The 15,791-nt window shown below is 57.3% G+C and overlaps 1 protein-coding gene across 1 annotated transcript in view; it reads left to right on the forward strand.

The window, feature by feature from the left end:
- The window catches only part of DNAH17 (dynein axonemal heavy chain 17), a 125,888-nt gene that overhangs the window by 44,712 nt on the left and 65,385 nt on the right, over positions 1-15,791 (forward strand). Inside the window, 10 exon segments of the mRNA XM_014586747.2 lie at positions 973-1,125; positions 6,490-6,738; positions 7,977-8,099; positions 9,441-9,788; positions 9,877-9,968; positions 10,284-10,410; positions 11,570-11,722; positions 13,476-13,601; positions 13,725-13,832; positions 15,543-15,674. Of these exon segments, the coding sequence (XP_014442233.1) occupies positions 973-1,125; positions 6,490-6,738; positions 7,977-8,099; positions 9,441-9,788; positions 9,877-9,968; positions 10,284-10,410; positions 11,570-11,722; positions 13,476-13,601; positions 13,725-13,832; positions 15,543-15,674 (1,611 nt within the window).

Consider the following 15,791-nt stretch of genomic DNA (forward strand, 5'->3'; position numbering starts at 1 on the left):
GGCCAGCTTGCTCTTTTCTTTCTTTCTTTTCTTTTCTTTTTTTTTTTTTTGGAGAGGTTTTTGCTACAGGGCGCGTGCGCTCGCCAGACAGACAGAGACAGAGAGACAGAAAGCCAGAAATCACCCCCCCAGAGGGGATGGTCATGCCGCAATCCCTTCTCCTCCATTCTCCTCTTGGGATCTTGGGCACGCACACACACCAGCCACCAGGTCCGGGACGCGAACCATGGTCGACTACGTGGGAGTCCAGAGACATAGCCATTACGCTAACTGCTGGTTCCCTAGAGCCCTCTTTTCTTTGTGGCCTCCTACTGGTGGCACGTCCCCATCTGTGACACAGACACCGCCCTTCTCCCCTTCACACCCTGAGTGTGCAATCCACAGGTCCGGCTGGACTCTGCAGGGGGCTCGGTGTGAAGGGGCCTCACGGCCACCCCCGTGCAGCTGTGGGGCTCCTGTGAGTCCTGGGGGAGGCTGACCTTGATGTAGCTGAGCGGAGGAAAGGCCGGGCGGTGGCCACGCAGTGCCAGGAGCCCCGTTCTGGACCATGGCTCTCAGCCTGCGCCCAGAGCACGCCGCGCACAGCAGTGAACGTCAGAGCGGCTCTTCGCCGTGGGGCCTGGGCTCGTTTCCCTCCTCTTTGCTTAGCTAAGCTTTTCTCATTTTCAAAGCAGACAGGCATGATTTACGTCATTTTTAACAAGATAAAAATAATATAAAAATTGGCGAAATGCTGGGGAATTAAAGAGTGACACATTGGCCAACATGCCGTAAACGCCAGTGCCCAACCAGTCCCCCCGAGCCCTGGAGACAGCCGCCTCCCTGTGCTCAGGAGGACGGACGGGGGAGGAAGGGAGGGGACAGGAGGACAGGGTGGCGCTGTCCCCAAGGTTTACCAGCCATGAGGAGGAAGAGGGCGCGGGGCGGGGCGAGGCGGGGCGGCAGCCGGCTGACACCCACCCCCAACCCCAGCAACAGAAGAGCATCGCGGCCATGGAGAGCGTCATGGAGGCCCTGTCCAAGTCCGGGAGCCTGTTCGAGGTCACGGTCCCTGACTACAAGCAGCTCAAAGCCTGTCACAAGGAAGTGCGCCTGCTGAAGGAGCTCTGGGACATGATTGTCATGGTGAGCCAGGCCGGGCCTCGGGGGTCAGGGATGGGGAGCTCTGGGACATGATTATCATGGTGAGCCAGGCTGGCCTCGGGGGGTCAGGGGTGGGGAACTCTGGGACATGATTGTCATGGTGAGCCAGGCCGGGACTCAGGGTTCAGGGCGGTGGGGAGCTCTGGGACGTGACCATCACGGTGAGCCAGGCCGGGACTCGGGGGTCAGGGCGGTGGGGAGCTCTGGGACATGACCGTCACAGTGAGCCAGGCCGAGACTCGGGGGTCGGGGCGGTGGGGAGCTCTGCAGAGGCCGCATCAGCAGCACCAGTGGCTGCCCCGGGCACCCCGTGTTTGTAAGAATGCAGCAGCAGGGTTCTGGTCTCAGGAAGGGCTTTCGACGGTCACGGGGCCCCACGTGGGTAAGCTGCGGGGGCATCTGTCTCCCTTTCGTCTGTACGTGGGTGCTGTCTCACCTGCTGCCTCGCCCCTCCCCTCCCCCTCTCTGACCTGGCCTCTCTTTAGAACGTTGTTAAACCAGGAGCACCCCCTGCCTTAGTCTGCTCGGGCTGCCGTAGGGAAACGCTGTAGACAGAGTGGCCGTAGATGGCGGACATTCATTTCTCACGGTTCTGGACGTGGAGGCCCAAGCGGGAGGCAGAGTCCTGGTCAGGAGAGGCCTGCTTCTGGCCCACAGCTGAGGTGTCCACGCTGCGTCCTCACGTGCCGGAAGGGCTTGGACCTCTCACAGGCCCGTTAGGGCACTAAGCCCAGTCATAGGGCTCTGCCCCAGGCCTACCAGCTCCTGAGGCCCCATCTCATACCGTCAATTTAGGGGCGAAGATTCAACGTACAATTACGAGGGGGGAGCAGAGACCTCCAGATCACGGCAACGGATCGGAAAGACCCAGGGGGGTTCCGTCGGCATCTCTGTGCGTCCACTTCAAGAAGCTATCTGGGGAACCAGCAGTTAGCGTAATGGCTATGTCGCTGGACTCCCACATAGTCGACCGTGGTTCGCGTCCCGGACCCGGTGGCTTAAAACTCACGCCGGGCACGTGTGTGTGCGTGCCCAAGATCCCGGGAGGAGAATGGAGGAGAAGAGATTGTGGCGTGACCATCCCCTCTGGGGGGTGATTTCTCGCTTTCTGTCTCTCTGTCTCTCTCTGTCTGTCTGGCGAGCACACGCGCCCTATAGCAAAAATCTCTCCAAAAAAAAAAAAAAAAAGAGGAGAAGAAGCTATCTGTTCATTCCTTTGCTCATTTTCTTACTGGATGTTTATCTTTTTACTGTTGAGTGTTCAGAGTTCTATACATATTCTAGTAACTAGTCCTTTGTCAGATGCAGGGTTTGCAAACAGTTCCTCCCGGTATGTAGCTGCCTTTTCATCCTCTCAGCAATTTCTTTTTTTTAAGTTTTTGCCATAGGGCTTGTGTGCTTGCCAGAGAGCCAGAGTCTCCAACAGCAGTCGTGGATTTGTTCATCAATTTGTATTTCATGTGTTCCGAAGCTCCGTTGCTTGGAATGTGTGTGTTTGGGGGTATTATGTCTTCCTGTGGACAGATCCTTTTTTAGGTAATGTTCTTCTTTGTCTCTAGTAAATTTTTTTGGTTCTGAAATCAACTTTATCTGATATCATAAGGGGTCTCCAAACAGCTCATAGAAAGCATATATTATGAGAAAGCTATGTGTGGATTCAAATTTTTCTGGACCAACATAAACACACATGACTTCCATTTTCCCATGAACATTTGGAAGTCCTCTCATAATATAGTTACATATTTTTAAATTAGTGTTTGCTATGGTTTATCTTTATCTGTGCTTTCACTTTAACCTACCTATGTTGTATTTTGATTTGCTTGTAGGCAAAATATTGCTGGGTCAAAGATGTTTTTTTTTCTTGAGAGGTTTTTGCTATAGGGTGTGTGTGCTCGCCAGACAGGCAGAGAGAGACAGAGAAAGAGAAAGCGAGAAATCACCCCCCGGGGGGATGGCCATGCCATAATCCCTTTTCCTTCATTTTCCTCTCAGGATCTTGGGCACACACGCACACATGCCCGGCATGAGTTTTAAGCCACTGGGTCCTGGACACGAACTGCAGTCGACTACATGGGAGTCCAGTGACATAGCCATTACGCTTGCTAACTGCTGGTCCCCGTGGGTCAAAGATTTTCATCCGCCATTCCAATCTCTGTCTTTCAGTTGGTGTATTTAGACCATTTACATTTTTTATAGAGGTTTTTGCTTTAGGATGTAATGTAAATGGTCTAGGGGCCAGCAGATGGCTGGACCATTTACTTTGCAGATCATCATTAACACCTTAAGACGTAAGCCTGTCGATTTGTTGTTTTCTCTGTTTCCTCTGTTTCTCTTTTCCTTTATTTAAACATTTCTAGGGCCCATTTTGATTTATCTGGGGTGGTTTTGAGCGCGGCCGTGTGCCACACGAGGATATCTCTGTGAACAGCAGCCCACGTGCATGGAGGTGGTCCCGTAAGGAGCGTGTGCAGGGAGCCTCGCTGTGTAGGAGGCGGTCCCCTCGGGTTCGTGTGAGCACACTCTGCAACGGTCACACTATGGCAAAGCCACCTGCCAGCACGATTCTCAGTGGGTGCCCCATAAGCGACGCTTGCCTGTGTGTCTTTGTCTGGCGTCCAGGGGGTTGTGTATCACAGTACATGTGACCTCTCGGTCCAGGGGAGCCCCGTTTGTGACTGAGGGAGAGCAGAAGGCTTGCTTCTGTCTGGATCCCGTTGGCCTTTCTGTCAGCCCTTTGAAACATCGCTGCCGTAGTATTTTCTCAGTGCGTGGTGATTTTCCACTGGCTTATTCGTCTGCTCTGTCCAGGGCTTTCCGTCGTAAAAGAAGGACCTGTCAGTAACAGGCAGCTCCAGCTGGGCAGAATTGGGAGAACTAGCAACTTCTAAGGTGCAACAGCCGGGACCAGCAGATGCTGTAATGGTTACTTCTCTGGTCTCCCCTGTAGTCAACTACGGTTTGAGTCCTGAACCCGGCAGCTTAAATCTCACACCAGGCGTGTGTGTGTGTGTGTGCCCAAAATCCCAAGAGAAGAATGGCAGAGGATGGACTGCTGTGTGGCCATCCCCCCGGGGGGTGCTTTCTCACTTCTGTCTCTGTCTCTGTCTCTGTCTCTCCGGTGAGTGCACACACCCTATAGCAAAAATCTCTCTCAAAAAAAAAAGTAAAATGTCCTTTCAGATTTGGTTAGACGCTAAGACAGCCCTGACAGAACGAGAACTTAGACTGTGGAGGGCACATCCGGCGGGGGCCGAGCGAGGGCAGGTGCAGCCCGGGCCACGGCGCGGTGCTCTGGGCCGTGGGGCAGCAGGACTGCGGCACGCGAGGGTCGGCGGGGCTCCAAGCACGGCCCCTCCCAGCGTCTCTCTCCATGCCGTATTTCTGCCGCCCTCTCCTCCTCACTCACCCATTTTTTGAAATGTTTGAGCTCTTCTCCTTTCCTGAATGATCTTCGGAGTCATGTGTCACACCCTCTTCCCGGTAAACGAAAACTGTTTCCTTCCGATGACGTTGAAACGGAACCCAGTCAACCCTGCGAGCTCGTTTGGGGTGGACCCTCTTAGCACTCCGGGTTCCCTCGCAGGACCACACTCCGTCTCTCCCTCCGATTCTTCCTCGGTGATACTTCACAGTAAAATATTGGCCATTCTTGTGACCACACCATGTCTACGTGTGTCCTACAGAGGACAGGAGTCTTTGGAACCACGGGCTCTGTTACAGCCAGGCCCACGGCCTGGTCGTTAAGACGGCTGAATCCCCCACGACTGACCACATGGTTCGAGTCCCAGAACCGGTGCCTTGAAAAACAGGCAAGGCACATGTGCATACCCCAAATCCTGAAAGGAGGAGATGCAGGAGAAGGAATTGTGACGTAACATTCCCCGTGGCAGGTGCTTTCCCACTTTCCTCTATCTCTCTGTCTCTCTCTGGCGAGAGCACATGCCCTCTGACTAAATTAAAAATAAATAAATAAAAGGGAAGAGAGAGGGTGCAAATTGAAGCCTCGCACGCCCCGCTTACATTAGGGAACCTGGACCTCATTTATTGAGTGGTACTTCAGAGCACAGTCTGTGGGCGGCGAACGGGTACTGCACTTTCCTAGGACAAAACGTTAACTCACACGCGAGAACAAAGGTTCCATTTCCCAGGAGATGACAATAGGACAGCTGAAGAAAACGTCTCGGAAACAAACCAGCCAGGATAGTTTATGGTAGGACACAGAGTGTGCGTGAACCTGCTGCAAAGGGCCATCGATTTCTCCGAGGCTGAAGATTTGGCATCTTAGTAGCTTCACCGTAAACGTCTTATATACGTTCCCAGTTTTATCTTCCTCACAGACAGTGCTTGCCAAGCCCGGGCCTTTCCACCTGTATTCAACAAGCTCGAGTCTTATCAGTAAGGGGTCATTTCCAGCTTCACAGCCATTTTCAGCACACCCCAAATTAAAGAATTCCTACTCTTTTGCTTCCTCTCTGGGTAGGGTCATTCCCAAGCAGAATATTTGTGTGGTTCTCGCACTGGTGTGAATGAGGCTTCTTCTATTACAGTTGTGTTAGTCAGTATCAGCTGAGGTTACTGTGCAGTAACAAACAACCCCACAAATCTCTGTGCCCTGGACAACGGGAGTATCCTTCTCATTCATGAAAACTCACACTCTGGTTCCAGCAGCTCTTCCTTGGGCTGCTCGCCGGCAAGGGTGGCCCAGTGTTCCCAGCTCATGGCAATACTTCACTTCTGTGACTGCCAAGGAGGGTAACGAGAAGGCTGCCCTAAGCCCTGGTGAGTGAAGCTTCCACCCCGAAGTGTCAGGAGGCACTCAGGTTTCCAGACCAAGGACAGTTATGTAGCCACCCCAAGAAGTGGATTCTGTGAGCAGGGAGTGGATTCTATGAGCAGTAGCCATACCCCATATGGGCTTTTGCTAACATATCTTTTACTGCTAACTTAAGTTGTATCTAAAAAAAGGAAAAAAAAAAAAAAAAAAAAAAAAGAAGTTTATTTCCACAGGCAAGGGGGACAGAGACCCTCAGCAGGGTCTTGATGTCCAGTCCGCCCCCAGCCTTGGCCAGCTCTAGGCCCTGGGGATACACGTGCCCAGTGAACTTGAGGAGGTCTCTGGATACAAGCCTGGAGCCTTCTCGTATGGGATTGCTTCGCAGAGCATGTGTTTCACCATCATGCCCAAAGCTGAGTCTTCCATAATATGACTGTTGCTATTCTTGCTACCTGACCACCCTCCTGGTACTGGTTTAAGTATTCCTCACTGCGGGGAGCGAGCCCGACCAGGTGACATGGGTGCCCGAGAGCCTCTGGGGAGCGGCGTTTGCGAGGGCGTCTCCCCCACAGGTCAACACCAGCATCGACGACTGGAAGACCACCAAGTGGAAGGACATCAACGTCGAGCAGATGGACATCGACTGTAAGAAGTTCGCCAAGGACGTGCGGTCTCTGGACAAGGAGATGAAGTCCTGGGACGCCTTCGTGGGGCTCGACAACACCGTGAAGAACATGATCACGTCCCTGCGTGCCGTGAGCGAGCTGCAGAACCCCGCCATCCGGGACCGCCATTGGCAGCAGCTCATGCAGGCCACCCAGGTACCACAGCCCGCCTCGCTGGCTGGAGGCACCCTGGAGGCACCGCCCTGGAGGTCGGCCCTGCTGCGGGGCGGGCTGGCCTGAGCAGGTTGGTCGAGGTGCTCAGACCTGAGGCTGGAGAAGCCAGACTCAGGGCTCCAAGCCTAGGGGCCCAAGTGTCCTTTAGCACACCATCTTGGAACTCAGCAGTTTTTCATTTATTTATTTTTTATTTTTTGAGAACGATTTTTGCAATAGGGCATGTGTGCTTGCCGGAGATAGAGAGAGAGAGAGAGAGAAAGTGAGGAATCACCCCCTCCCCCCAGGGGGATGGCCAGGCCGCAATCCCTTCTTCTCCAACTTCCTTTCAGGATTTTGGGCATTCATGCTCCTGGCATGAGTTTTAAGCTGCCAGGTCCAGGACTCAAACCATGGTCGACTATGTAGGAGTCCAGCGACATAACCATTATGCCACCTGCTGGTCAGTCTGCCCTGGGTCCTACAAATCATGTAACTAATCCCGGCCACAGGTTGAGTGTGCTCAGGGCTCATGAAGTCTGGGGCAGATAAATAGCTCCCTGGGCCCCCCACGTGCCCCAAGCACTCGACAGCCCAGCACCCAAATTCTTCTGCACCCCCTGGAGGTGGGTGCAGTCCCCAGGGCCCCCAGCACTGACCCAACCACGCGATCGGCTGCTCTGCACTGGCCCACACAGACAGGCAGGCACGGGGGCGCACGGGCACGAGGACGCATGGGCACAGCCCCATCTTTCAAGGAAGTGAAGAGCAGTCCACGCCGTCGTAGGAAACGTGGCTTCCCCTCTACCCACCTTAGGTTCCCCCACCTGCAGGTTGGGTTGAAAGAAGGCTAACAGGAAATGCAAGCAGGGCCCGGTAATGTGTGCGTCCACACCCGCGATGGCGCCCAGGCAGGGTCACCGGGGGCTTGTACTTGGTCACACCATTTTGTTTGAGAGAGTTTTGCATCTGGTGGCTGCCAGTGGCCCTGGCCTGTGGCCGCGTGGCTCTGCCTGTGTGCACACACCTGCTTCTCCCCCTTCCTGTAAGCGCAGCGGTCTGTCAGGTCACACTCTGAGGTTCCGGGCAGAGGTGAGCTGGGGTGGGGTCTGCCCTGGAGGGCTTCCAGGGCAGGCCGCAGCTCGCCCGTGTCCCCAGTCTGGGAGGGGCCGGCCCCTACTGCCTGGGGCCCCTCCCGGGACAGCGACAGCCCCTGGAACGGGCGGCCGCTGTCTCAACAGGTGAAATTCGAAATGTCCGAAGAGACGACGCTGGCCGACCTGCTGCAGCTGAACCTGCACCAGTACGAGGACGAGGTCCGCAACATCGTGGACAAGGCCGTGAAGGAGTCCGGGATGGAGAAGGTACGGGGCCGCCAGCCAGACCGCTTGGCCACGTTGGCCCTGATGGGCTCCAGCAGCGCCCAGCACCAAGGAGGGCCTAGTGGGCTTTCTCTCACCCACGGGCAGAAGTCGGTGGAACACTGCCAGGCTGTAGGACTGACTTTGAAAAACTTAAATTGCCAGAGAGACAGAGAGACTGAGAGGGAGGGGAGAGAGTGCCCCCTGTGGAGCTGTAGTCAGGTTGCCATCCCCCTCCTCCATTTCTCCATCCCTTTGGATCTGGGGTACACACACTCATCGGTGTGATTTTCAAGCCCCTGCCGGCAGGATTCGAGCTGCACGGCCAGCCACGTGGGATCCAGCTCCCTTAACCCCTAGGCTAGGGGGCCAGCCCAGGATTTAGTACTGAAAACAGAGCCAAACCAAAGGCCAGTTCCTGGCTGTAGCTGCGACTCCCTGCCGGCAGTGTATGTCCGTTCTGAACAGCCTAGCGTCCCCTTGGTGGGACACCCGCACCAGTGGCCCTGTGGCCCTTTCCTCCCCTACCCCGAGGCTGCAGGGGTGCAGGGGCAGGGGCTGGCCCCCAGTCAACACCTGGGCTGTGAGGGACCCACCGCCCAGTGTACAGGACTCCTTTTGCAGTTCGACCTCTCTCAGCCTTTGTGAGTCTGAGTTGTCACACTGCGGCTTCTTCTCTTTTGCTAGTAGCTACACTGGGTACAATTCACAGACCACTCACTCGCCCTCTTAGCGTGCACACCTCTGAGACATCACAGACGTGTGCGGCCGTCACGTGGCAGGGTTAGCACACTTACGGATGCCCTGTCCTTTCTTTCCATTTTCTTCTTGCCAAAGAGCATGTGTACTTGAGAGAGCGAGCAAGAGCGTCCCCGACAGGTCACGCCACGTCTCGTTCCCACCTGGGTCCTGGGCGCACACACGCATGTACCAACGTGCTTCCCGAGCTACCGAAGCTGGGCTTCAAACCGCAGTCACCGGGGTGGGATCCGGTTTGGCGTGCATGGCTTCTAACTGCTACCCCGCAGGGCTGGCCCTGGGGTTGCAAGTCCTTAGGGCCTCACGTGCACTGCGTGATCTTTTGCATCCGGCCTGCCATGTGGCCTGTCTTGAAGACTTGCTCTGGAGCGTGTTCTAGCTCGTCTTCCTCCTAGGGCCGAGTGACAGGCCCTGGTGTGGGTGACCACACCACGTTCGGACGGTGGGTCGTTCCCACCTCTGGCCCCTGCCAATGAAGCTGCAGTAAACTGGCTGTCTCCCGGCAGGGGCCATTCCATGTCCCGTGCCCTCTGCCCCCGCTCCGCGTGCCAGACGCTCAGGGGCCTCATTCCGTGTTCCCGAAAGGTGCTGAAAGCCCTGGACAGCACCTGGACCACCATGGAGTTCGAGCATGAGCCACACCCGCGCACGGGCACCATGATGCTCAAGTCGGACGAGGTGCTGGTGGAGACGCTGGAGGACAACCAGGTGCAGCTGCAGAACCTGCTGATGTCCAAGTACCTGTCCCACTTCCTGAAGGAGGTGACCAGCTGGCAGCAGAAGCTGTCCACGGCGGACTCGGTCATCTCCATCTGGTTCGAGGTGCAAAGGACCTGGAGCCACCTGGAGAGCATCTTCATCGGGTCGGAAGACATCCGGGCCCAGCTCCCCGAGGACTCCAAGCGCTTCGACGCCATCGACCAGGAATTCAAGGTGAGCACAGCCCTGCACCTGCACACCGTCCAGCACGGCCCCAGGTGTGGGCGGGCCCCCGATGCACTAATGAGCTCCGCTTTCCCAGGCCCTGATGGCAGATGCAGTGAAAACACCCAACGTGGTAGAAGCCACCAACAAACCGGGTCTCTATGAGAAGCTGGAGGTGCTGAAAAAGAGGTGGGTCCCCACGCCCGTCCAGATCAGTGGGCAGCCAAGGCTGCTGAGTGCTATGTGGGCCAGGGCGCTGCGGAGTTGCGTGTCCCGGACTCAAGCATCCCCTTTCCTGGGGAGCACGTGCTCCCTGCCTGGCTGCATCCACCAGGCCGCCCAGCAACTCCCCTCCACCCTCACTCCCAAGGAAACCTGAGATTACACGTCCGCCCTCCCCGCCGGGAGCACCAGTGTCAGGGCTGGCCGAGAAACAAGGGCCTGCGGTGGGGGTCCTGACTCGGAGGCCCTGGGAGGAGACCGACTGCCTTTCCTCGCCCCCAGCCTGGCCATGTGTGAAAAGGCTCTGGCCGAGTACCTGGAGACGAAGAGGCTGGCCTTCCCGAGGTTCTACTTCGTGTCCTCGGCCGACCTGCTGGATATCCTGTCCAACGGGAATGACCCCGTGGAGGTAGGCAGGCCCGGGCAGGCGGGCGCCCTGGAGCCCACTAGTGGCCATGGGCAGAGGGCTGTGTCACCTCCATGAGGCCCTCCAGCCACAAAGCGCCCAGGGCCGGCCACGGGAGACAGAGGGCAGGACTGGCCACAGAGCCACGCTGCCCTTGGCATGGCTTCGAGCGATTAATTCCCTCGCCAGTGCCTCCGTTCCCTCATGTAGAAACTGGGTCCAGTGTTTGGGGCTGATATGGCGTGGTGTCTGGAAGATGCCCCACCTGGCCCAGCTCCGCGCCGTCCTAGCAAACCCTTAGGGCCCAGGGAGCAGCACAGAGGGGTCCTCCAGGCTCTTCTGAAAGGAGAACGAATCAGGGAAAGGGCAGATGGCCAAAGTTCGCTTCCACCGTAAATTTGTGGGCCACCGTGAAGGCCCATGGTGACTCCCATGGTGAAGGCCCACGGTGACGCCCACGGTGATGCCCACAGTGAAGGCCCACGGTGACGCCCACGGTGAATGACCTGAGCATAGGATCTGGGGCTGAGACGAACCTTGTCAGGGAAAAAGACACCTTGAAAGATGGAGTGTGCAGGCTCCCTGCCTGGCTTCTTTCTGTCTTCCTTTCTTTCTTTCTCTTTCTTCCTTCCTTCCTTCCTTCCTTCCTTCCTTCCTTTCTTTCTTTCTTCCTTTCTTTCTTTCTTCCTTCCTTTCTTTCTTTCTTTCTTTCTTTCTCTTTCTTTCTTTCTTTCTTTCTAGGTTTTTGCCATAGGGCACACGCACTTGCCAGAGAGAGACAGAGAGAGGGAAAGTGAGCAAGCACCCCCCAGGTGGATGGCCACGCTGCAACCCCTTCTCCTCCTGAGATTTTGAGCACACACACACATACACGCATCTGGAGTGAGTTTCAATCCACCAGGTCAGGACTCAAACCATGGCCGGCTGTGTGGGAGTCCAGTGCCATGACCACTGCGCCACCTGCCGGCCCCTCCCAGCCTGGCTTTCACCAGTTTCGGTGACTAAGCCACGTGACCCCACATGACCGAAGAGGGGAAGTACATTTCCCCCTAAAAAGATGCTGTGAACCACCCGAGGAGAGCCCAAGCCATGTGCAGCCCCTCCAGGCCCCTCCAGGCCCCTCCAGTGCCTAATTCCAGTGCCCCCCCCCCGCCCCCCCCAGGTGAGCCGCCACCTGTCCAAGCTCTTCGACAGCCTGTGTAAACTGAAGTTCCGGCTCGATGCCGACGGGAAACCCCTCAAGGTCGGCCTGGGCATGTACAGCAAGGAGGATGAGTACGTGGATTTCGATCAGGAGTGTGACCTCTCGGGGCAGGTGAGTGTGCGCGCACGCCCCAGAGAGGACGCAGTGGGTGGTGCGTGCACAGACAGCGATGTCTGCAGAGCCACCAGCCATGCCTGGCCCGCTCCGCTGCCTTCCAAACTCGGAAGGACCCGAGAATTTCCGGCACAACCTTAGCCAGGTAGCGGGGTAAGGGGAGGGGAGAAAGCCGTGTGAACTGTTTCACGGCTTGCCGGGGGGGCTACTCCGAAGGGGCTGCTCACTAGTCCGCCAGCTCCTCGTACCCGTCCAGGGTCCTGGTGGATTGATGAACCACTGGTGGTGGCTCAGCGTGGAGACTCAGAGTGGTCCCAGGGGCCTCTTTCCTTCTGTGAGCACATCGTCCCCAACTCGGAGCTGGCTCTGCTGACAGTGACCCTTGGCTGCGCCTCCCCCGTCTCACTGCCCAGCGCTGCTCAGGCAATGAGAACGCTGTTGACATCGGCCCAAGGACAGTGCAATTCAGAGGAAGATCAGCTGGAGAAAAAGGATCTCACACAAGAACACCCAAGCTTCCCAAAGCAGGGTTCACAGCACCTGCGTCTGCAGCTGGGTGGGGCAGGTGTGGGCAGGAGCTACATCTGACCTGGAGTTGGGCCAGCCCACCTCCCGCGCTCCCCCAGCAAGCAGACTGCAGCCAGCTCCACCTGCGCTGTGCGAAGGTTCAGGAGCGCGCCTGGGCCAGACAGCGGCATGGCAGGAAGGCGGGTCACTGAGGATGACCCGCATGGGCAGGTTCTGGGTTCACGTGGAGACCTCCCGTGTACGTCCATGCACGGTGCCCCTGCCCCAGGGCTGGCTGAGGCTAGGGGGTCTGTACACTCACTCACCGGCACTTTCTCGTGGGTAAAAAAAGGGGGAGAGCAGCCAGTGGGAGCAGCCAGTGGTGTGGGGGCTGCAGCACACATGGCTGGCCGCATGTTCAAATCCCATGCCCAGGGCGCTTGTGCGTGCACCCAAACTCCTGGGGAGAGAATGGAGGAGAAAGGGTTGCTGCGTGGCCACGCCCCAGGGCTGCCTTCTCACTTCTCTTTCTCTCGTTCTTTGGCAAGTGCACCTGCCCTCAAGCCAATTAGAAAGAAAGAAGAGTCCCGTTATCCGTTTAGGGCGCCTCCAGCACTTGGTTTAAGGCCCGCATTCTACATGTGAGACCTGGCATGGCAGCCGCCTGCTGATGGGCTTCACTGCCCAGCCGCCACGTGATGGGCCAGGGGGTCACCGCCAGTCCCGTGGGCACAGGAAGGACCCCAAAGCCACATCTCGGAGCAGCAGCCACAGCCCGGGAAGCAGGCCCGGCCGCCTTCTCTCCGCCCTTCCCCTGCACACTCCCTTTCCCTGGCTGGGAGCAGTGGTGTCCCCGTCTACACGCTGCACGTGGCCAGTGTGCCAGGGTAGCTGGGCTCCCCACCCCGCTGTGTGAGTCACTGTTACGCTCCAAACATCTCGATGGGGCCAGCTGGCGGCATGGTGGGTAAGGCGGCTGGGTTCCACACGGCTGGCTGCACGTTTGAGTCCTACACCCGGAGGCTAGGAAAACACGTCAGGGGCGTGCCCAAATCCCAAGGGCAGAATGGAGGAGAAGGGGTTGTGGTGCGGCCGGCCCTCTCCCTCTCTGTCTCTGCTGCATGTGCACACATGCCCTCTCGGAGCAAGTAAGTGTAAAAGCCTTGATGTGGCCACCCCTGGGGCAACGGTGGTGACAAGTAGCTTGTCCTCGCCCACAAGCATGCTCTGGGGCCTGTCCCAGGTGGAGGTGTGGCTGAACCGGGTACTGGACCGCATGTGCTCCACTCTCCGGCACGAGATCCCGGAAGCCGTGGTGACCTACGAGGAGAAGCCCCGGGAGCAGTGGATCTTCGACTACCCAGCCCAGGTCCGAGCGCGGGCGTGGGCGCTGGGGTGGGCCAGTGCGGACCGTGTTCTCGTGCCCCCTCGGCCCGCCAGTGCCGTCGGCCTCCGTGGCTGTAATGACCCCAGCTGAGGCCGTCCGTTCCAGGTGGCGCTGACGTGCACGCAGATCTGGTGGACCACCGAGGTGGGCCTGGCGTTCGCGAGGCTGGAGGAAGGGTATGAGAACGCCATCAAAGACTACAACAAGAAACAGGTGAGTGGCGGCACCCTGCCCGCCGCCCTTAGCAACTGCCAGAAACTGGCTCCTCTCTGAGGGGGAGCCTCGGGAGCCACCCGAGAGACCACAGTCGAGGATCAGCGAGCCCGGGTTCCACCCGAGTGTAACAACGCTGGAAAAATGGAACTAATTCGTTGTGAAATCACCAGATGCCACTTTTCTTTTTCCTTCTTTTTTCTGAGAGGTTAGCAGCAGAGTCCCCGAGCTCGCTCGGCTGCTCAAGGTGCTTCCGCTTTAGGGTTTGCCATGCGCCCCTACGCCTGCCCTCGTGGGCTCCTCATGAGCAGGCGTGAGCACAGCCGGTCAGGACGGCGCCCGGAGGTGCCCCTTTCCAGCTCATAACCACTCAGCATTCGCAGAGAGCAAGACTCTTAGGACCGGTTAGGTTCCATCAGCCAACGAGTGCTCCAAATCTCCCTTAAGAAATAGGTTCTTGGTTAGAAACGTAGGAACCAGTAATGATGTATAGTGAATGAATGAATGCACATAAATAAATTTAAATTTTAAAAAAAGAAGTGTAGAAACCAGAGATCATTTAGAAAATAAAAAAAAAGAGAGCCCCACCCTGGTGGCATAGAGGGTAAAGCCCGGGATCCCACACGGCCGACTGCACAGTTTGAGACCCACCCTGTGGCTGGGTGTGTGCAGTGTGCCCGAAGTCCTGACAGGAGAACGAGGAGAGAGATGGCGGTAGAGCCGCCCCCCGGGGTGCCTCCTCACGCTCGCTCTCAACCCCGTTGGCAAGTGCACATACCCTATAGCAGAAAAAAATAAACAAAAAGAAAATGCAAATGAAAGGAGATCTGGCCTTAGTGGCACAGTGGTGATGCAACACTGTGCTTGGCTGAAGCCACGTGGGAAGGTCCCGGGTTCGCATCCCAGAGGTGCCTGTACACTCCGATGTGCGCATTGTGAGTCCAGGCCAGCAAAGCGCTCCCTCTCACTTCTCTCTCTTTCTTTCTATCAAAATAAATAAATAAGAAAGAAAGAAAGGAAAGGAAAGTTACCCATGACATCCTACTGCTCAGGAGGAACTGCTGTCGACGTTTTATTTTGTGGGTTTTTTTAGTATTTTTGCCACAGGGCACGTGTGCTCTCAGAGAGAGACAGAGAGGGAGAGTGAGAAGCTACCCACCCCCCCGGGGATGGCCATGCCTCAACCCCTTCTTCTCCATTCTCCCCTGGGGATTCTGGGCACGCATGCACATGTGCCCAGGGTGTTTTTCAAGCTGTCGGCCCGGGATTCAAACCATGCCGTTGGCCATGTGGGATTCAATGCCTTCACCTACACCTCACCTGCTGGCCCCCAGAGACCATTTTCTTAAGTTGCCTTCCCACCTTCCCGTGTCGTAATATTGACTAACCTGTAGACGCCGACGACCCGTCTGCGCCACTCTGGACTCGGCTGTCTTAACACCGCCCTCCCTGTGCCCTTGCTGCCCAGCTGTAGTCGGGGAGAGTCCGTGGTTTTCTAGCGGAGGCTGTTCCGTGGCCTGACTCGCCCCAGCTGGGGGTTGGCCCTCCTCTGGTCTTCACTGCTGTAGACCAGCGCACGGGGCCTTCCCCACACAGCCTTGAGCTCCCGAGGACCGCCAGCCCAGGCACCCAGCCCGAGACCACTGGAGCGTGGCCAGCCCGGTGGGACCAGCCCCTGGTAGGTCCCAGCGAAGGTGCCCTTGTCCACAGATCAGCCAGCTGAACGCACTCATCACGCTGCTCATCGGGAACCTCAACGCTGGCGACAGGATGAAGATCATGACCATCTGCACCATCGACGTGCACGCCCGCGACGTGGTGGCCAAGATGATCACCGCCAAGGCAGGGCACCGTCCTGGGGCGGGGCAGAGCCGGCACCCTGCTGACCTTCCTGGGGCCATCCTGGGGCGGGGCAGAGCCAGCACCCTGCTGGCCTCCCTGTGGCAGTGACCTGCTGCC

This window comes from Tupaia chinensis, unplaced genomic scaffold, assembly GCF_000334495.1.
Source record: "Tupaia chinensis unplaced genomic scaffold, TupChi_1.0 Scaffold000159_1, whole genome shotgun sequence".
Taxonomy (NCBI): Eukaryota; Metazoa; Chordata; class Mammalia; order Scandentia; family Tupaiidae; genus Tupaia; species Tupaia belangeri.